General features: G+C 35.2%; 1 protein-coding gene across 6 annotated transcripts in view; it reads right to left on the bottom strand.

The window, feature by feature from the left end:
• Positions 1-22,285, bottom strand: part of ZNF292 (zinc finger protein 292) — a 103,274-nt gene that overhangs the window by 14,478 nt on the left and 66,511 nt on the right. For 5 of the 6 annotated variants that reach the window (XM_035296296.3, XM_078369747.1, XM_035296298.3 and 2 more), the window contains 3 exons: positions 13,564-13,766; positions 5,669-5,805; positions 3,133-3,274 (listed from right to left, as the gene is read on the bottom strand). In XM_035296296.3, the coding sequence (XP_035152187.1) occupies positions 3,133-3,274; positions 5,669-5,805; positions 13,564-13,766 (482 nt within the window). Of the gene's footprint in view, positions 1-3,132; positions 3,275-5,668; positions 5,806-6,541; positions 6,744-13,563; positions 13,767-22,285 lie in introns of those variants that run through there. The other variant, XM_035296300.3, reaches the window with a different exon arrangement.

Below are 22,285 nucleotides of genomic sequence, written 5' to 3'. Positions count from 1 at the left end.
CTATTCATACTTTTAACTGCTTTTTTATGTACTCTAATTCTGAACCCAAACTGTCTGGAATAGTGTTACTCAACAGAACTATTAGTGATAACAGGAATGTTCTGTATCTGTGCTGTCCAATAGGATAGCCACTAGCAACATGGAGCTACTGAGCAACTAAAATGTGACTATCATAATGGACAGTCAGCTCTTGTCCAAGATTTTTCACCCCATCCTCTGGTCCTCCGTGGTCTCTTTATGAGTAGGGAGTAAGACTGAAGAAGGATGGTCACCTAACCTCCTCAATTCATCTGATTTAACAATGAAACCTACAGTGATTAAGGTCAACTGCAAGTCAAGATTTATACCCAGTTTGGCTTCTGGTTCCAGGTTCTTTCTACTCTACTTTGTCATGCTGCTCTTTTACTTGGCGCAACCTGCAATTTAAAACTGCAGAGTAATTTCATAAGACATTTATTATTGTCCCCTTTCAGGTTTTTGCTTGTTTTGTTTTGGAAACACAGTCTTGCTATGTTGCCCAGTCTGGTCTTGAAATCCAGGGCTCAAGTGATCCTCCAGCCTCAGCCTCCCAACTAGCTGGGACTATACGCATGCACTCACACATCCAGCTACTTTATTTTTTAACTGCTACTTTACTTTTTAACTTTATTTTCACAATATATAAATGAAAAATCAGGACAAGTTAACAAGGTTGACAGAGGAAAAACTGGAAAGCAGAAGGATTCATTCATATTCTTTACTCCTGAAAATGAAATTACTTTTAGGAGAGAAAAATGAAGATACATCTAAGACTTACTGACCAAAAGATTTTAAAAGGTACTTATAAAGGGGGATAGGGGAGTATCTTTTGGTCCTTCCTTTAAAAACAATTATACATTAATTAAAAAATACCTGTTATCATGCTGCATCTCAGTTTTACATTTTACACAATGGTAGCACCTTTGAAAGGTGTTTTCTGTGTACATTTAAATGAAAACCAACTGCATTTCTACAAAGTTTACTATAAGAAAATCAATAACTTTATAAAACTTGGATTCTGATTTATTAATACTTAATAGTAATACACAAGTGGAAGCACATATGCAACCTCTGCTCATCAATTCCCTCTTAAGTTGCGTCTAATCTATATAATCCAACTTAAAATTTTCATTTCAGCAACTATGTATGTTTATTTCCAGGCATTCTTTTGACTCTTTTTACAAACTGCTTGGTTATTTTGATACTGTTTTTCTCATACTTTTAATTCCTTAAGTGTTTATAAGATATATATTTTTGTAGATTTCTCCATAATTATATTATTTAAAGTATTAGGCAAGTAATTCTATTATTCCTTTGCTGAAAATCACTCAGGTCAGATAGTTTCACATGTTTATAAATCCTGATGGTGAATTCATGTTAAGCAGGGCTTTATAAGACTACTGTGTTGACAATATATCCCTTCCAAAGCAGTTCTGCATTTGCTTTTGCAGGAATCCTAGGTATTATCAGCCCAGGACTCCATCCTCACCTTCTTAAACATTAACTTACTTGACATAGGGATTTCTGGACTACCCAGTGAGGGTAAATGTGGCTCCCAAATCTGTATGAGGATGGACATATAGTTATAACTTCTTAAAGACTTTCCTCCTCTGACCCAGAGTCCAGCTGGACATACCTAAAATTCTCTACCATACATTTTTGTTAGACAGTTATTTTTCTAGTCTACCTTTTCAATAAAATTACAGTACCTCACAGGTCCCAGCTTCATGGAGAGGGAGAGGGGGAGAGAGAGAGAGAGAGAGAGAGAGAGAAAGAGAGCAAGTGCATGAGAGCAAGAGGGAGTGAGAGAAAGTGTGTGTGTGTGTGTGTGTTTTGTGGGGGTGGGGGTGGTTGTTTCAGATCTACCTACCCAAGTAGACAAGCAGAGCTGGCCCAAGTTATATACATGTTTTAAAAGACCAAGTCTCGCTCTGTCTCCCAGGCTGGAGTGCAGTGGCATGATCTTGGCTCACAGCAACCTCAGCCACCCAGGCTCAAGTGATTCTTGTGTCTCAGCTTCCCAAGTAGCTGAGACTACAGGCACCTACCACCATGCCCAGCAAATTTTTTGTATTTTTAGTAGAGTGGGGGTTTTGCCATGTTGGTCAGATTGGTCTCGAACTTCTGGGCTTAAGTGATCCACTTGCCTCAGCCTCCCAAAGGGCTGGGATTACAGGAGTGACCCACCACGCCAGGCCTGCTTTGGTTTTGAGACAGGGTCTTGCTCTGTCACCCAGACTAGAATGCAGTGACGCAATCTGGGCTCACTGCAACCTCCACCTCTTGGCTCAAGCCATCCTCTCACCTCAGAGAGAACAGGCAGGCACCACCAAGTCCAGCTAATTTTTGTATTTACTTTTGTAGAGATGGGGTTTCACCATATTGGCCAGGCTGATCTCAAACTTCTGATTTCAAATGATTCACCCACGTTGGCCTCTCAAAGTACTGGGAATACAGGTTTGAGCTACTACGTCTGGCTGGCCTGGCCCGGCTCAGCCCCTGATCTTATCTCTGGCCCAAGATCTTACTCTCAGGTAGGATAGGGATTGCTTAGTTACAATCCCTACCAAGTAGCAGTAACTAAGCAATCCCAACCAGGCTAGATGAGGCTCTGCATCAGTTCAAGCTTTCTGCTGTTTTAAGTTTTTCCTTTTGTTGAGCCCAACTATTCCTGTAATGTAATGTCACTTAAAAAAAAAAAGTTTGCTTTATTTTATCAAGTATTTATGGCTGTTTGTAGAATTTTAGATAATGTAATTGTCCCTTATGCTAGCAAAGGAATCTATCGCTATATTCTTCTTCATACTTTTTAAATTTCTATAGCCAGATTATCAAAGTAGTATATCCCCTAGCCAAAAACAGAAGAATGATATAATTTAAGTATTATATATATTACTTTTCTTCTGGCTAAGTAACAGCAAGACCCTGGATCTCAACTGCATTTTTCAGTTTTTCTGTGTCAAATGTCTGAAAGGACTAACAAGAAAATGTTCAAAGGACATAATGAAAAGTTTTAAAAATCACTGGAAAGGGTGCCAAAAGAATAAAAGTTATAGTCTTTTATTAAAGATAATGTATACATTTTAACCTTAAAGATATTTTGATTGTTCTTACCTCTGAATTAATAACTTTAATCAGGAAGAAAATGTGATATACTGTTTTCGTTAACAAAGAAAGTTGACGACACCTCTCAAGGTACACTTGTATAGATGGTTCTACTCTTTGTTGTAATTTACTCCAAAAGAGAGTAAGTTCCCTTTAAAAAAAAAAAAAGTTATAATAAGAAAAGTTGGAGCAGTAATGTAATAATAATGGACCATTATCAGTCCAGTCATTACATTTGAAATTAAAACTGGTTTTATATTCCAGTCCTATGTGCACGCTTAAGTTTAAATGCAATACAGATTCCAATTTTCTAAATACCAAATAAAACCAGGATATGATTTATCATTTTATTAATATTTTTCAGTCCCAGACAGAGAATCACCACCTTTTACTAGGAAAGCATCTAAATCTTTTTATTTTTTCTGAGACAGAGTCTCACTCTTGCCCAGGCTGGAGTGCAGTGGTGTGATCTTGGCTCATTGCAACCTCTGTCTCCAGAGTTCAAGCGATTCTCGTGCCTTGGCCTCCCAAGCAGCTGGGATTACAGGTGCGCAACACCATGCCTAGCTAGTTTTTGTATTTTTAGTAAAGATGGGGTTTCACCACGTTGGCCAGGCTGGTCTCAAATTCCTGACCTCAGGTGATCTGCCCACCGTGGCCTCCCAAAGTGCTGGGATTACAGGAGTGAGCCAAAGCACCTGGCCGGCATCTAACATTTAAACAAGTTATACAAATGATAGCTTTGAGCCACATGTGAACTTTATGTAATAAGAAAGCTCAACATGTGTGGGTGTGTACATACATATATATAAAGCATACCAATGACATAATGATTTTTAAAAAGCATTTATCTTCTAACAAATTTAAATTAGATAAATGTGAGAACCAATGATGACAAAAAAAAAAAAAAAACCAGAAGAAACTAATCTGTGCCACAGTAATGAAACAGTGAAATCAACTCTGAAAAAAAAATTTCAAAATGCAGTAACAATGTATATTTCATAAAAAGTAGTCCTACTGAAGTTGGTTCATTTTCCTTTTACTTACCATCCTATTTCTCTTGTGTTCCGTGAATAACTTCCATAAAAATCTTCCTTGCTTCAAATTTTTTCACCAAGTATTTTTCATATAGTCCTTTCCTATTAATATTTCTTTAGTATCCACTCCTAGCAACTATGTCCTTTTCATTACCTACTTGAATAACTTGCTCATTTACTGGATTTTAACTTCTATATTGAGGACTTTAAAATCTGTTTGTTCAGTCTTGACCACATACACCTCTCTAGTTCTTTATATAAGACTTCTCCACTTTGAAGCTTAACGCATGAAAAAAGATGATTGCCGTTCTTCCCAGCTCACCATCTTTCTAATTTAAGGCATCATTATTTCTGACTCTATCAGCCTCTGCTTAGTACCATCCCGAATAACTGCTTTCTTCCACATTTGTTTCACTTGATCCCATGTCAATAAAGTAGGCAGCCTTTATAACTTTCCAGCTGAACTATTTACTGGCTCTCCAGTTGATTTTCTGTCTCAACTCTGTACTGCTACTTCCTTGCCTAACACTGCCCTCACTATTGAGTCATGAATCAACTCACAGCTGCTTATCTTAAACAGTGTTTCTTGAAAATAAACATCTATGTTGCCCTTCTATTCAAGAGTTTATGAAACTCAGATTTTGATGACTTTGTATAAACCAATGTAACACAGTAATTTCTTAGTCAACACTGATTTTTGTGCTATTATAACTAGAAAACCTATTATATACTTGTCTTCGATAAAAACGCCTTATTTATTCTCCCTTCAGAATCTTTCTGCCTTTCACATCAATCCTCTTCTGTATTGCATGTACTATTTTTCCTTCATAACAAAACTTAATGCTCAGAAATCCTTTATAAGTTTCAATCTTTTTTGATTACACAACCATTGATTTATCTTGCCTGTTCTATTATTCATTTGTATGCTGTCATTTGGTAAATATTTTTAAATGTTGGAATTCTATAATAACCAAATTTGCTTATGTGTTCCCATAATATCAATACAACGCTGAAGACTAAGAGTGCTGTTGACTGACCAGATAAATTGTCAGTGTTAGCTAAAGCTAATTTAAGGCAGCTGATCTTAAGTGTCTGCATTAACCGAAACCAACATTTCTGTTTCCCGTAGCCTCCCAAAGGATTACATATAACATGCTCTGCCCACTTGAAATATACCATACAAAAAAATGTGAGTTGCTTATATAAATAAAAAAAATATTATGGTGGCATCGGACAAAACAAATCTTTCACTTTCTAGCACTTAAAAATTTCCTGACTAAAGACAATTACTGCTTGCATGCTAAGGAATTGTGTGGCCTTTAATACAAAAAGATTTTAAAGTTATAACAACTACTTGATAATCAGTTTGCACACAACATGTAATATCTGAATATAAGCCTTATGTCTTAAAAAGACATTAAAGTATGTTCCTAAGCTATATCAATTCTCGCAGCCTGTTTTGTATTCTTATTTAACAAATATTTCTTTAAAAAAGAAAATCAACTCACCAAGCGCAGTACATATCTCCTTGTTGGAGCTGACGTGACAAAAATGCAGTACATAAGACAAGAGCACTTTTTTCATCACCCTCAGATTCTAAGTTACAGATCATTTCCAGTGCATCTTTGCAATCAACTTCTGAAATCTAAAGAAAAAGCCAATAGAAATATGCTACAAAATGGTTTTATATTAGGATATATAGCAATATGCCTTTAGTTTTTTCATTAGATATTTACAGATCATTTTCATGAATAAAATATCATTAATTCATACACTATCGAGTCAGTCTTAATTGGTCATTATTGGGACAGAGACTGGATGCAGTTTTAAAAAAAACACCTTTCTTTATAGCCAGTAGAAATTTAAATAGTAATTCTGAGAATATTAAGAAATACCTGATAACCAACTATTTAAGAATTTGCAAGTGTTTATATGTAACTAACTGATGATAACTATAAGCACTCTCTACCCAGTAAATAAGTTGATGAGAATAATAAAAAAATTGTAGTACTTTTATTTTCCCCCTTTTATCCACTGATTTAAATAAGCACTAGAATCAACAGAGACACACAGAGGTACAATGGATATAGACTAATAAACTATCTATTCATGAGGGAAAAAATATAATACAAAGCATTTTATGTAACTGTTCCACCTTTAAAGTAAGCTCACCTCAATTTTCTATAAATCTCCCCTATTTTTCTTTTCATATAAATTTACTCCATCTCAAAGCTTGCCAACAGTCATGTATGTGTACGTATAACCTAGATGAAGGCAACTTGCTTCATTTAATGATGCACTTAAATCTATAATTTATTTTTTTAATTAAATTTTTATTACTTCATTATAATGATATACTATATAAAATGAACAGACTTTACCTGTGATTGCTTTAAGCATCTGCTATAAGACAAGGGATGTGACAAACAGCATACAATCACGAATTACCAGTGTTCCACAGAACAGAAAGATTAATTCAAACATGGTACAACTGACAGATGGCAAAAAGAACTGAAGACAAAACACAGGCCATTAGTGCTCATGAACCATAGAGGGGACTATGCCTCTCCTAGTTGATTTTCTCTTTCATAAAATATTGAGTAAGCAAAAGTGTGCATATATGTAAAATGCAATGTGTTTAGGATTCAACATATATGTAAATGGGGAATGGGGGTACTCTTGAGGTCAAACTTTAATAAAGAGGATAAATGCTGAGGGGCAATAGATTCACAGGTTCTATTCTACATATTAAATTGGGCCTTCTTAGAAAACATTAAGAAAAAAAAAACCATCATGTGTTCAACATAAATGATTTCCTAAAGGAATTATGAAGTTAGTGGAAGAGTTAAAACTGAAAGCTAGTCATGTACTACCTGGTACAGTGTTCTTTCCACTGCTCCTCTGTCTGCCTCTTTTTAAAAAAAATCTTTATAAGCAACTTCATTTAAGCAAATAAAGAAAGGACTTAAGGATATATATTCATAAAGATTTAAAAATATCTACTGTATAGTAAACATATTTCAGACATTTAATATATATTATTATTTAATCATAACTTTCCCACTAGGTTACGGTATTATCACTAACATCTTGTATACAGAAGCTCTGTGACTTATGATGGGGCTACATCCCAATAAACCCAACCTAAGCTGAAAACAATGTAAGTTGAAAGTATATTTTGACTTAAGATATTTTCAATTCAGAGTTGTTTATCCAGAAGTAACCCCATCATATGTCCAGAAACCTACTGAGTGTGTATCACTTTCACACCATTATAGAGCTGAAAACAGTAAGTTGAATCATCATAAACTGGGGGACCATCTATATGATGAATGTGCTAGTTAAGTGGCTGAGCCACAAATCAAATCATGTCTGGCTGACATCAAAGATCCAAGCTCTGGCTGGGTGCAGTGGCTCACGCCTGTAACCCCAACACTTTGGGAGGCTAAGGCAATTGATCATCTGAGGTCAGGAGTTCAAGACTAGCCTGGCCAATATGGTGAAACTCCATCTCTACTAAAAAATACAAAAACTAGCTGGAAATGGTGGTGTGTACCTGTAGTCCCAGCTACTCAGGAAGCTGAGGTGGGGATACTGGTTAAATATAAGAGGTGGAGGTGGCAGCAGTGAGCCAAGATTGCACCACTGCAATCCAGCCTGTGTGACGGAGCAAGACTTGGTCTCAAAAAAAAAAATCCAAACTTTTTCCACTTCATCACAATATATTTTAATCAAAGTTGTATTAATTTTAAACAATTACCCTGTCAAACTCATGCAGACAAACTGCATTGTTTGCAAACAGCTTGCCTGGTAGATGCTACTACTTCTTTTAAAGAAAGAAGTCCTAAGAGATTAAGTTTCTTGTTCAGTTATGCACTTAATGGCAAAGTCAAGATGTCGACCTAAGTTTAGCTTCACAGTCTGTGCTCTTTCCAGAATTCCACGTGTACAAGCATACTAAGGCCATATATTCAGATGTTGCCAAATGTGGATTTTTTATTTGTTCAGGTTTAATAAAAACCTTTATTTCTTGAAAGTCTGATTTATTTTGAATCTTACCATTTTTGTTGTTCTTCTAAAACCTAAGCCATTCTTAGGCCAGGTGTGGTGGCTAACATCTGAAATCCTAGAACTTTGGGAGGCCAAGGGGATGGATCACCTGAGGTCAGGAGTTCAAGACCAGCCTGACCAACATAGCGAAATCCTGTCTCTACTAAAAATACATAAATTAGCCAGGTGTGGTGGCAGGCACCTGTAATCCCAGCTACCTGGGAGGCTGAGGCAGGAGAACTGCTTGAACCTGGGAGGCGGAGGTTGCAGCAAGCTGAGATTGTGCCACTGCACTCCAGCCTGGGCAACAAGAGCAAAACTCTGTCTCAAGAAAATCAATCAAACCTAAGCCACTCTTGCTGATTGCTCTTATGGTACCAAATTTATATATTATGTATAAGGAAAGAAATTTATTTGCCCAATGTTATTACTGTTATTAGCTTACTTTTTTTTTTTTAGACTAGAGACTTGCTCTGCCACCTGAGCTAGATGGAGTACAATGGTGTGATCTTGGCTCAATGCAACCTCTGCCTCCCAGGTTGAAGCAATTCTTGTGCCTCAGCCCCCAGAGGGAGCTGGGATCACAGGCACGAGGTACCATGCTTGGCTAATTTTTGTATTTTTAGTAGAGACGGGGTTTCGTTACGTTGCCCAGGCTGGTCTTGAACCCCTGACCTCAGGTGATAAATCTGCCTCAGCCTCCCAAAGTGCTGGGATTACGGTGTGAGCCACCACACATGGACAGCCTACTCTTAATATTTAAAAATATAAATATATAACTGCCTATGTGTGTTTTTTCATATATATAAAACATACCAATGGAAACATCTGCTATATTCAGTAATACAGAAAACTTCATTTTTCATAGGCATACTAATGAAACCATTTTTATGGTGTACTTGGGATCCTTCATTTCTCTGATTTGCCACTAGATGGCTGTCTTGAAAAAATATGACATTCAATGGAACACTGGAATCAGTCATATATAAAATAGTAAACTACTGAATTAAAGTTATGAAAAGTGAGACACGGCCACCAATGAACAAGAATTATTTAAAAATCGAAAGCAGCAAAATTTAGAGATTACCAATATATTACTACATAGGAAATATATTCTCCATTTCTTCAACAAATGAGCAAAAATTTAAATACCAGAAAATTTACAACTCTTAATAAAGTATTTAAAACCATTTAGAATGATCTGTTTGTTAAAAACAAATTGTGCCAAATAAAATCCCTTTGTAAAATCTAATGATTATTTCAAAAACGTAAATAATCTGTTTTAACATGGTTCTTTATGCCAAGTATTCAAAAAATAGAGAACACTATCAGTATTTTTTTATGAATTTACAAAGCGCACTTTTAAAATGTATTGGCTGTAATCACACTTCAAAAAGTTTCGGTCAGGTGCAGTGGCTCACATGTGTAATCCTTAGCACTTTGGGAGGGTGAGGTGGGCAGACTGCCTGAGCTCAGGAGTTCAAGACCAGCCTGGGCAACAAGGTGAAACCCTGTCTCTACAAAAATACAAAAAATGAGCCAGACATGGTAGTGTGCACCTGTAGTCCCAGCTACTTGGGAGACTGAGGTAGAATTAACTGAACCCGGGAGGCAGAGGTTGCCATGAGCTGAGAGCATGCCACTGCACTCCAGCCTGGGCTACAAAGTAAGACTCTGTTTCAAAAACAATAAAACAAAAGTTAAAAAAATAATTGATTTGCTTATCAAAATAATACTGCTTTCTATATAGAAAATAAATGTTAAACCAGTCATTACTAAGAAAATGTAAAACCAAGAGTTAATCAAAATTAACTCTTGGGCTAGCAAATGTCTAAAATACTAATAATCTCCCATGCTAGGAAAGAAGATATTTCACATATTGTTTTTGGAAACATAAACTGCCATAATCTTTTCTGGAGGATAGTTTGAACCTATCAATTTAAAATGTATAGATTATTTGATCCAGCAATTTCACTTCCAGAAATTTACCCTACCAGCATACTCCCCACAAGGATGCAAGGAAGTATGTTAAAGGTAACAATGTAAGTGTCCATCAATCTGGTTAAAGATATTACAAATCCATACTATGGAATTATGTAGCCATGAGAAAGAACAAGGTTGATCTACATGGAATGATATGGAAACATGTCAACAATAACAGGGAAAAGTGACTGGCAACCAAGAAGTGTGTATGTGGTTTTCAGTATTAAAAATGCATGTATGTGCACAGAAAAATGTCAGAAAAAGATTACATATCAAATTTCAATCTTAATAATTACCTAGTGGAGTATTAATGGGGAAATGGGATAGTTATAGAAAGACAAGATACAAAGTTTTAGTTTTTAAACTTCTATATTTAGTTTAATGACAAAACCAACAGAAATAATGGATCTAAACTCTGCTAACATTTTACTATTATACAAGAATCCAGGCCAAAGTTCATTCCTTCCAGAAAAGCCAGATAAATACTCATCTCTCCCAACCCCATTCCTCAGCCATCTACCAAGACTAGTTGCTATTTCTTTTCTTTTGTTAAAAAAACAACCTATGGGGTACCAACTAGCTGCTATTTCTATCACACTGAAAGGGTCCAAAGGGTCCTGGGAAACAGTCAATCCCTTGCCTCATTTGGACAAAGATTTCCTCAGAAAGATCACCACCAATCCAGGCCACTGGTGACTCCTAACAAAAGTCTATTCCCACTATCCTCTAAGGAACACATAAACAAAACCAAACCTCAAATAACTGTAAGAACGTACAACAATGAAGTGGACAAAGAGTAGGGTGGGCAAGAGAGAGACAGAGCACACAGTGCACCCCTTCTAAATGGGGCAATGTCTCTAGGTGGGGGACTAAATCTTAACTCACCATATGTGGAGCAAAGAACAAGTTTCTAATGTGTTCCTAATAGAAACATAAAAGAGCAATCAGATCTCTAAGCAAAAAAGGACTTTTAACAAAGTAATGTTGTTACTTTCTAACAAGGGACTGTTAACAAAGTGATGTTACTATGTACCTGTAGTTACTATGTATGTGTAGACTTACATCTGTCTGTACTGCTCTGTACTGTATGATCTAGTTTTTTTTCCTGGGATGGAGTAGACAGACCTTAGTGAACCCTGCTTATGAACATGAAATCTTTAATTCTACCTGCTTAACATAAGAAGTGGGAGGGAAATAATTCCATATGACATTAGAGGTACCCAGGCTCTTCAGAGAGAATTTTCCTGATCATCTCCCAGAGCATGCTGGACAGCTGTTACTTAACTCTGGATAATTAAACCAAGAAGGAACTTAGGCTCAGTATTGCAAGAATGGATTATTCAGAGAGCTATAAATACAGATTTTTTTTTAACTGGATTTTTACTTGAGACACAAATTCATAGTCTTCAACTTTAAAGCTAACCCAACAACTCTATGCTTAGATAGTCAATTTCCTATTAGAAGATATGCTTCCTATAGTTAAGGTCCTATGCCTTATTCACCTTTAAACTCCACCTCCCTCCAACCCCCTAAACGTTTATACAGAAAAATATCATTCACTTAATATACATCTGTGGAAGGGGAAGGGAACGTAGATGTACCTTAAAGACAGGGAGAGAACTGATAAAAGTTTTAGTGGCACTGAAAAATATCTGAGATGTAGCAGCACAATAAGTAACGATTTTTAATGCTACACGTCAAAGGCGATTTCAAGAAATTTTATGTATCTGCAAGTTAACTTATCAGATATTATTTTCAACTAATAAGAAAATGTCAGTCCTTCTATTTTACTCTCATATATAATAGCAATAAAAAGGCTTATTACCTATAAAATAAATAGTAATGAAAAAAATGTATAGACTAGACAAAGTCAAACTAATGGTGATATAACATCCTAGGCTACAGAACACGGTTCTACTCTAGAAACTCTCAGATATTACTCTTCCCAGTGCCCTCAATATCCTCACATAAGAAACTCAACAGGTTTATTTCTTAGTCCAAGCCTTACCACTTGCCTCCCTACTTGTCTGTTAATAAACATCACACAATCATCATTAAAAACCTCATGTGGCATTCAGCTTTCTGTATCAGGCTACTCTGCTTTGAGACTGATGATAATATCTCTCCGTCTAAGAGGATCACACATGCACTATTAGTTGACTTCTCTGTATTATATCTCAACTTTTCCCTTAACGTATCCTTATGTTTTTCCTTCAATCCCTTTGTTTTTCTCTCTGTTGCTCTGGAGTCAAACGGTAGGTATATTAGAGGTATAAGACACTTGCCCAATGAACACTGACCAATCTAATAGAGGTTTTATTTTTTTTGAGATGGAGTCTCACACTGTCACCCAGACTGGAGCAGTGGCTCAATCTGGCTCACCATAACCTCCGGCTACCAGGTTCAAGCAATTCTCCTGCCTCAGCCTCCCAAGTAGCTGGGATTACAGGCATCTGCCACCATGCCCAGCTAATTTTTTGTATTTTTACTAAAGACGGGGTTTCACTATGTTGGCTAGGCTGGTCTTAAACTCCGGACCTCGTCATCTACCTGCCTCTGCCTCCCATAGTGCCGGAATTACAGGTGTGAGCCACCATGCCTGGCCAATCTACTATAGTTTTATCTAAATTCTTTAAATATACATGCTCTGTTTCTTGATGAACAACTTTTAATTCTCCTACCCTGTCTCCAACTTCCTTTTGGAATTGTTAGTCCCCCAAAATGCAAAATTCCCATTTGGATCATGATTCCACTCTCAGAATTTTGTAGTCATAAAACATACAAATACATGAATACTATGCTTTATACCAAACTAGAAGTGAAAACAGAATGTCTCAGAGAGAAAATAAAGTTTTACATTAAATATGCAAATAAATATGTACTCAAAAATTATAATCTATATGAAATTATAGTGTATATGTGCATATATATTCTATATAGAGAGAATTTATATAACAAGGTATTCCCAGAGATAAGTCATAAAAATTCTATAAAGTTACTTAAAATAGTCAGTTTAAAAGATATGCAAGTATCCTGATGTCAGAGAAGACTGAAGTAAAGGCCCAAAGCAGACAAATATAGATATTCAACTAAACTGTTAAGCCACCACTGACTTTCCCATGATTTAGCCAAAGCATTTAAAAGATCTATATTATTTAAAACAGAAATTAGGTGCAATCAGTTTACATATAATTCTACAAGCTGGTTAGAATCAAGGTGTTACCACCCAAGAACATATCAAAAATGTAAGACTGACAACAATGATCTCTTCACTATCTAAGAGAAAAGAAAATCAAAGACATTCTAATCTAATTAAAAATTAATTTCTCAACTTTAAAAAATAATTACTAATGAAAGAAAACATACTCACCTCTTCGATTAACTTTTCATTTGGTGATGACGTACAAAGGCAGACAAGGTACGTTTGTTTAAAACTACCTTTTGTACCAATCTCTGGATGGTCAGAACACAGCTTTGCTAGAGCAGTTGCTTGGCTTAACTGATTTGTTTTGATTAGATGTTTAAGTCTCATATCCAACAAGATGGGACCCTCAAAAGCTAAAAATTCATTCACTTAAAAAAACAAGACATAATAGATTATTAACATTTGGTAATAATTCATTTGTAGTACAAATACTTATAAGAAATATTTTTTAAACATAGGAACTAAAATGCTTCTTTTTTTTCATTTTTCCCCCATTTTCTATTATTGCTAGTAAGGCTATCACAAAAGACCTTATAAGCAAGAAGACATTATATTGCTAACTTTTAAAGTTGCATTAAGTACTTTCATCCCTTACATAAGATACCATTTAGAATGATAAATGAATGTTATTAAAATTACACTTATTTTTTTTTCTATAGCAGTTATTCTTCAACATCAGCACTTAGCATCCCTAAAATCTGTAATCCTCGGGCATTACAACCTTACACGATAAGTAACGACAAAAAGCTGTTGGGTCATTCTAGAAGAAGAGACTCAACTAATATTTTGTTCGATATTGATGGTGTATTTTTCATTTTACAAAGCTGAAATCTAACTTTTAAAACCAGATGTTTTAGAATGAATAAAATGTCTATAGAAAAATAAATAAGATGGGAGAAAAGTTTGCCAAAGGATAAAAATTCTGTGGGTTTTGTCGTTATTTTCAAAACATTAATGAATAAACTCAAAACAATCACTTATACATAATATATTTCTACTTTGTTCAAATCTCTGACTTTCCTAGTGTTTGGAAGAATTTTTATTTTTTGTATTTATGAAGAAGAATTTAAATTTTAAAAAGTGCAAGTTTAAAATTTTCCCTAAGTGTTCTTTACCAGAATAGAAATCATGTTTAAAAATTTACTTGATGATGGCAAGCCTGAAACCTTGAGAAGGCTTTTAGTATAAAATTTAAAATGCCCTATGAATAAAACACATTATGTTCTCTACTTGTAAAGAGACTGAAAGATACGTCAGGTAAGTAATTTGCAGGTTAGAAGATGGAAAATGAGATGTTCTTTACTTCTTGAAATATTCTTTGTTTCCCTCTAGTACTTTCATTTTTAGATCTAACTGTACTCTACTATGAAAAGATTCTTCTATAAAACGCTATAATCATGATTCCTCAGTATTAAAACAATAAACACATAAGCAATATATATAAGATCTCAAACTGAATCCTTTGCTTGAAGTGTAGACCTTTTTACCTGCTACCATCTATTCGTTACATTAGACTAAATCAAAAGGTATAAAGCATACGCACAGATAAATAAAGCATATATTTCTGGTGCCTCTGACTATGTCTTTATGAGATAAAAGGCATTACTTTTCTTTTTTAATATTGCATGATCCTACTAGGACCATTATATTGCAATTACAGTTTAATTCACTGCCAAAGCAAAACATTTTAAATGTAAGATTTAAGAAAAAGTTATAATAAAGTTATTCTGGCTATAAAGCGCTTTAGTTTCCTAATTCAACAATTTTCTCCAAAGGAAACTCTAGAGATACGAAGTGTGGGAATTATTTCAAATATTCTCACAAAAAGTCATAATCAACAGACTCTAAAAGATCATGGTGAAGAAATAATTTAAACGTGGCAATTATTTAACAAAACTGATGGTCTCAATCTCAAATAGGCCCTACATTCTCAAATAGCAGCATTTAAGTCAGAATGACAAATTGTGTAATTTCTGCATTAAATCAATGTAGAAAAATATTAATATTGCACATTTCAAAACCATAGGCTTTTGTCTTTTAATGATGGGAAACCACTGCCATACTTAGGGCAAAATATATTTCAAAAATACATAGAATATTTGAGTAGAAGGAAATTTACAGATCATTTTGTCTGTTCCATCATTTGGGAGATGAGTAAACTGAGGCTCACAGAAGGCAACTGACTTTCTAGGGACATAAAGCCAGTTAATGACATAACTAGGAGTATAATGAGTCTTCTGACTTCTAGCTTTATACAGTGTGTGACAAGAGAAAAAGGGTTTTTTCTATTTGACTACTGGATCTACTTCAGATTAGAATGGCACCTTTTAGCAGTAAAAATCTTTGAAGTAGCATTAGTCTTTAAAGGAAGATAATTACATATTCTGAACATCATGATTCAAATGGATTACACTCTATTCAGTCCTACTACTGAAAGCTCACTTCTCTCCCTCTACTTCTCCACTACTTCCCCCTTCACTTCTCTGCAATCTAAGATGGTTTTCCTTATAAAGTTACAATACTGCAACAAAGATTGTTTTCATGCTTCTCAGACTTATCTTTGAGTAGCCAGACATACCAAATTGCACTCCCTAGCCTGCTTTTCCCACTCTCATCCCACAGAATTATAAAATATTTGTAATTTTACTCATGTCACCTTTTTATGTTTTCTCTATAGTCACAGACCAACAGAAAAGCAGGCTTTACTATATTTGGGTGCATCAAGAGAGCTATATGACACAGATAAGGCTACTTCACATGGCAATATAAATAAATGATATTTAACCAATTCAATTAAAAATGTAAAAGAGCCTTCTTCCTATGTCACTTTCATAATATTAAAAAGAAACGATTAATTCCTAACTGAATATAAAATGAGTTGATTTTCTGTGATAAATAATTACACAAGTATTAACTGTGTACTATGAACCACAAGTTACACTAGGTCCTAGATTCCCACTAAAGTGGGGTCAACTCATTTACTGGGTTCCTATTCTTATGCCCAGATTTGCACATGGTTTCCTTTGCAGCATCTTTTACCAGCTGTTTCAAAAGCATCTCAAACTCGGCATACAAAATCTCTACACCACAATGTGTGTCAACTCCATACATTCAGTTGTTTTCAAGGCAGAAACTTAAAAGTCTGCCTTAAAAATGTTATCACCTATTCCTTTTCACCCAGACATCAATCATTTAATAATGTCACTTCCAATGCCTAAATACTCAATTCCATTAACTTTTCTCCATCTGCACTTCCATACTGTTCCCCTAACCCAACGCCAGTCCAAATCACTAATGTGGTAATAGTCTTATTTCCTATAATCTGCTAGTCTTCTCTATCTACTTTTACCACCTTGATCACTCACTAGGATCCAGGGTGCTGCTGGTATTACTTTAAAGCACACAGCTGATTGTCTTCCCCCTGTTTAAAACTTTCTAGTGGCTTTCCCTTGCTTTCAAAGGGCAAATTCCAAATTTCTCATCCTGACCTACATGGATTTGCATCACTTATCCATTCTAAAAATATTTAATTTGTATTCTCTGTTAGATACAATTCAGCAATTAGGCAAGAAAAATAAGAGACAACAAGACTGAAAAAAAGTAAAATCATCTGTTAGCAGATGACATGATCTTATATGTACAAAAGCCCTAAACTTTACATTAAAAAAACCATTGCAGCTGGGCGTGGTGGCTCATGTCTGTAATCCCAGCACTTTGGGAAGCTAAGGAGGGCGGCTCATGAGGTCAAGAGATTGAGACCATCACGGCCAGCATGGGTGAAATGCCTTCTCTACTAAAAATACAAAAATTAGCTGGGCGTGGTGGCACGCGCCTATAATCCCAGCTACCCAGGAGGCTGAGGCAGGAGAATTGCTTGAACCCGGGAGGCAGAAGTATCAGTGAGTCGAGATCGCGCCAATGCACCCCAGCCTGGCAACAGAGTGAGACTCCATCTCAAAAAAACAAAAACAAAACAAAGAATATACTGCAACTAATAAACAAACCTGGCAAAGTTGGAAGATATAATAATCCACACATAAGTATGAGTTGAATCTATACCTTAATGAACAATTCAAAAAGGAAATTAAGAAAATAATTCTATTTACAATTACAACAAAAACAATAAAACAGGAACAAAGCTAACCAAGGAGGAGATGAAAGACTTGTATACTAAAGATTATAGAACATTGCTAAAAAAAAAATAAAAGAAGTCATAAATAACTGGAAAGGCATTCAGTTTTCATGGATGGTAAGACTTAATATTAAGATGTCCATATTAGGCAAAGCATAGACTTAACATAATCTCTATGAAAATCTCAATGGCATTTTTTTGCAGAACTAAAAACATGCATCCTAAAATTCATATAGAATCTTTAAGCCAAAATAACTGACAAAGAACAGTAAAGTTGAAGGTCTCACATTTCCTGATTCAAGATGTATTACAGAGCTCAAGTAATCAAACACTATGATACTGGCATAAAGACAGACATGTGGACCAATGCAATAGAAAAGAGTCCAGAAATAAACCCTATCATATATGGTCAAATGATCTTTGACAAGGGTGCTAAGATGATCGGAAAGAACAGTCTATTCAGCAAAGAGACTGGAAAAATTAGATACCTAAATGCAAAAGAATGAAGCTGGACCCTATTCTGCACCATATGTAAACATTAACTCAAATGGATTAAAGACCTAAATGGAAAATTCAAAACTAAAGAACTCCCAGAAGAAACCATAAAGAAAAAGCTTTATGATAATGGACTGGCAATGATTTTTTGGCTATGACACCAAACATGTCATAGGCAACAAAAGCAAAAGTGAAACTGTATTACACTTCAAAACTTTTGTGTAAAAGGACACAATCAACAGAGTAAAACTTATCAGAGTGAAAAGGAATGAGAGAAAATATCTGCAAATCATATAAGGGATTAGTATCAAGAATACATTTTAAAAACTCCTATTTTTTAAATTAAAAAACTCCAACAACTAAAAGCCAAACAATCCAATTAAAATATGAACTAATTAACTTGAATAGATATTTCTCAAAAGATAACACACAAATGGTCAGCAAGCATATGAAACATCACAAATCAACAGAGAACTGCAAATGAAAACCTATAGATACCACCTCAGAACCATTACAATGACTACAATGAAAAAAAATAGAAAACAAGTGTTGGTGAGGATGTAGATTAACTGGAATCTTTGTGCAATACTGTCAGGACTGTAAAATGATGTAACCTCTACAGAAAACAGTATAGAAGTTCCTCATAAACTTTAAAATATAGCTACCACATGATCTAGCTATTCCACTCCTGGGTATAAACCCAAACTGAAAGTAGGGTCTTGAAGAGGTGTTTGTACTCCTATGTTTACAGTAGCAATACTCATAATGACCAAGAGGTGGAAGCAATCCAATGTCCAACTACAATAGATAAATGAATAAACAAAATGTAGTATAAACATACAATGGAGTATTATTCAGCCTTAAAAAGGAAGGAAATCCTTTCACACACTACAACACAGATGAATCTTGAGGACATTATGCTAAGTGAAACAAACCAGAGACAAATATGGTATGATCCTGTTTATATAAGGTATCTAAAGTACTCAAAGTTATAGAAACAAAAAGTTGAATAGTGGTTACCAGGTGCTAAGGGGTAAGGGAAAAAGGGAGTTGTTTAATGGGTACAGTTTTCATCTTGGGGTCCAAGATAAAGTTCTGGAATCTGTTTACAACAATGTGAATATATTTGACATTACTAAATATAAAAATAGTTAAGATGGTACACTTTATCTTATCTGCTTTTTTTACCACAATAAAAAATACATTAAAAACAATTCAGCATTGCTAGTAAAAAAAAAAATCCAAATTAAGACATTTAATAAAACATAATGCTTCAAGCTCTAGAATACTGGTTGTTAACCACAGCTATACAATTGTCTTGAACTTCTAAAAGGTATTTAATACCTAGGGTCCATGCCCAGAGAGTCTAATTTAATTGGTATGAGGTAGGGCCCTGGCACTGGTCTATCTATCTAAAAACTCCCCAGGTAATTCTCATTATAGCCAGCATTGAGACTGCTGCTCATGGTAACTTCGAAATGACCAATTAGCGATAATCAACCTTGACCCCACATCTTATGCTTTCTTGAAGAAAGATGTTACATTTTTAGGAAACAGAATTAACTTTTAAAGATTAGAAAGTATTTCATATCATAGATGAATCTAGTCAGTATGCTCTAATTTTTGCATGAAATAAGATTTAATTATGACTGTAAGATTTAACTAAAATCTGACAGATTTTTTCCGTGTAACATTATAAAATATACCCAATTAAGGCTGGGCATTGTGGCACATGCCTATAATCCCAGCACTTTGGGAGGCTGAGGCAGGTGGATCACCTGAGGTCAGGAGTTCGAGGTCAGCATGGTCAACATGGTGAAACCCTGTCTCTACTGAAAATACAAATAATAAGCCAGGTGTGGTGGTGAACTCCTGTAGTCTCAACTACTTGGGAGGCTAAGGAAGGAGAATCGATTGAACCCAGGGGGTGGAGGATGCAGTAAGCTAAGACTGCACCACTGCACTCTAGCCTGGGTGACAGAGAAAGACTCCATTTAAAAAAAAAAAAAAAAAAAAATTATCTCTCTCTCCCCCTCCCTCCCTCCAGACAGGGCACAGTGGCTCATGCCTGTAATCCCAGCACTTTTGGAGGCTGAGGCGGGCAGATCATCTGAGGTCAGGAGTTCGAGACCAGCCTGACCAACATGGAGAAACCCAGTCTCTACTATAAATACAAAATTAGCCAGAAATGACACATGCCACTAATCCCAGCTACTGGGGAGGCTGAGGCAGGTGAATCGCTTGAACCCAGAAGGCAGAGGTTGTAGTGAGCTGAGATCGCAGTATTATACTCCAGCCTGGGCAACAAGAGCAAAACTCCATCTCAAAAAAAATAAATAAAATAAAATTTAATTTAAAAAAGAAGAAATCAAAGAGTGTTATTTAAAAATCCTTTTTGGTAAACATGAAAACTTAGGGTCATGTAATTAAATACTTATATTTAATTATAAAATAGTAGGGTATAATCTGCATGTAATCAGATCTGACCTCAGCCTATTTATCTGGGCAGTATTAGTTATCACTGGCTCTCTCCTCTCATCCCTTCTCCCTCTAAAATATTATTGCATCACAGGTATGCTAATTCTAGCAAACTAAGAACACGTTTTTCATGTTCACTTTAAAATGCAAAGTTTATTACTAAAATAAGGGCTTATTTCCCACAAACCATGAATGATTTATATGTATCATGGAAAAGCTTAAGCTTTAGAAATTTCCTTAGAAAACAAAAGAGTTCTGGGGGGAGAAAAAGAGAACTGCAGTGTTCAAGATGCAAGAATGGACTGGCAAGCTGACAAAAATGCAATTTATGCAATTGCAAATTAACCCAATATACAAGTCAAGTGACTTAAAAAATTCAGTGTGACTATAATAGAGAGTTGTCTCAGAGCTTAGATTTTAAAATAATACATACAGAAGAAGGAAAACAGGTTTAGGACCAAGGATGTACCATGAGTATCAGACACTTGGTACTAACAACCTATGCAAAATGTTAATAAAGCTAAAACTCAAGATGACATCTGACTTATCAAAAATGCTAAAAACAATACAATTAAGAATGGTGGTACCTTCCCAGGAAAGTCTGCTACTTGGGTTTGATTATGTATTATTTATGATGGCAGAGAAAAGTATACTTATTCTACTCTTATGATAGTTTGATAAGCTTAAGATTTAAGAGTAGAACAAACCATAGAATAAGTGAAAACAGATGGCAAAATTTAATTTTCAAAACGGGGCTGATGGTACTTCTTGCAAAACTGTAGAAACAACAACAGATGTAATCCTGAATAAGAGTTTAAAAATTAATTATATTAAATAAATGGGTTGTGATTGTTCAGAAAAAGAAGCGTGACTAGTAGGAGCCAAGATGAATTCACTCAACATAAATTAAGTTACACTTTTCACAGAAATTCATCGCAAAATGAATCACATACCCATATGTAAAATGCAAAATTATAAAATTTCTAGAAAAGACCATAGAAAAATCTACATAGCCTTGGATTTGGGGATGAGATTTTAGATAAAATACCAAAAGCATGATCCATGGAAGAAAAAACTGGGAAGCTGGACTTCATTAAAATGTAAAACCTCTGCTCTGTAAGTTGCTCTTAAGAGAAAGGACAAGCCCCACAAGAGGATTCTTTAACAAGCGGGAAAGAACAGATTTGCAAAACACATATCTGAAAAAGAACTTGTACCCAAAATATACAAAGAACTGTTAAAACTCAACAATAAGAAAACAAACAACTCAATTAAGAAATAGGCAAGAGATCTGAACAGATGCCTCACCAAAGATATACAGATGGCAAATATGCATATGAAAAGATGTTCAGTATCATTTGTCATTACAGAAATGCAAATTAAAATAACAATGTGATATCACTAGATGCCTATTAGAATGGCTAAAATTCCAAAAACAGACAATACCAATTGCTGGTATGGGTCTGAGCAAAAGGAATTATCATTCATTGCTGATGAGAATACAAAATGGTATAGGCACTTTAGAAGACAGTTTTTTCAAAGCTAAACACAGTCTTACCATATGATATAGCCATTGTACTCCTAGGTATTTTCAACCAACTGATCTGAAAACTGACATCCACACAAAAACCTGCATGCAAATGTTTATAATGGCTTTAATCAAATCAACAAAACCTGGCAGCACATACATCAAAAACTGGCATCCATTATATAGACATATCTGTTTAGCCACTTGCCTTTAAAAGGTGAATAAGGAATAGCCAATTCCTTTTTATCACTAAC

Source organism: Callithrix jacchus, chromosome 4, assembly GCF_049354715.1.
Source record: "Callithrix jacchus isolate 240 chromosome 4, calJac240_pri, whole genome shotgun sequence".
Lineage (NCBI taxonomy): Eukaryota > Metazoa > Chordata > Mammalia > Primates > Cebidae > Callithrix > Callithrix jacchus.
The sequence above is the reverse complement of the archived record's forward strand: the minus strand, read 5'-3'. Positions and strand labels throughout refer to the sequence as shown.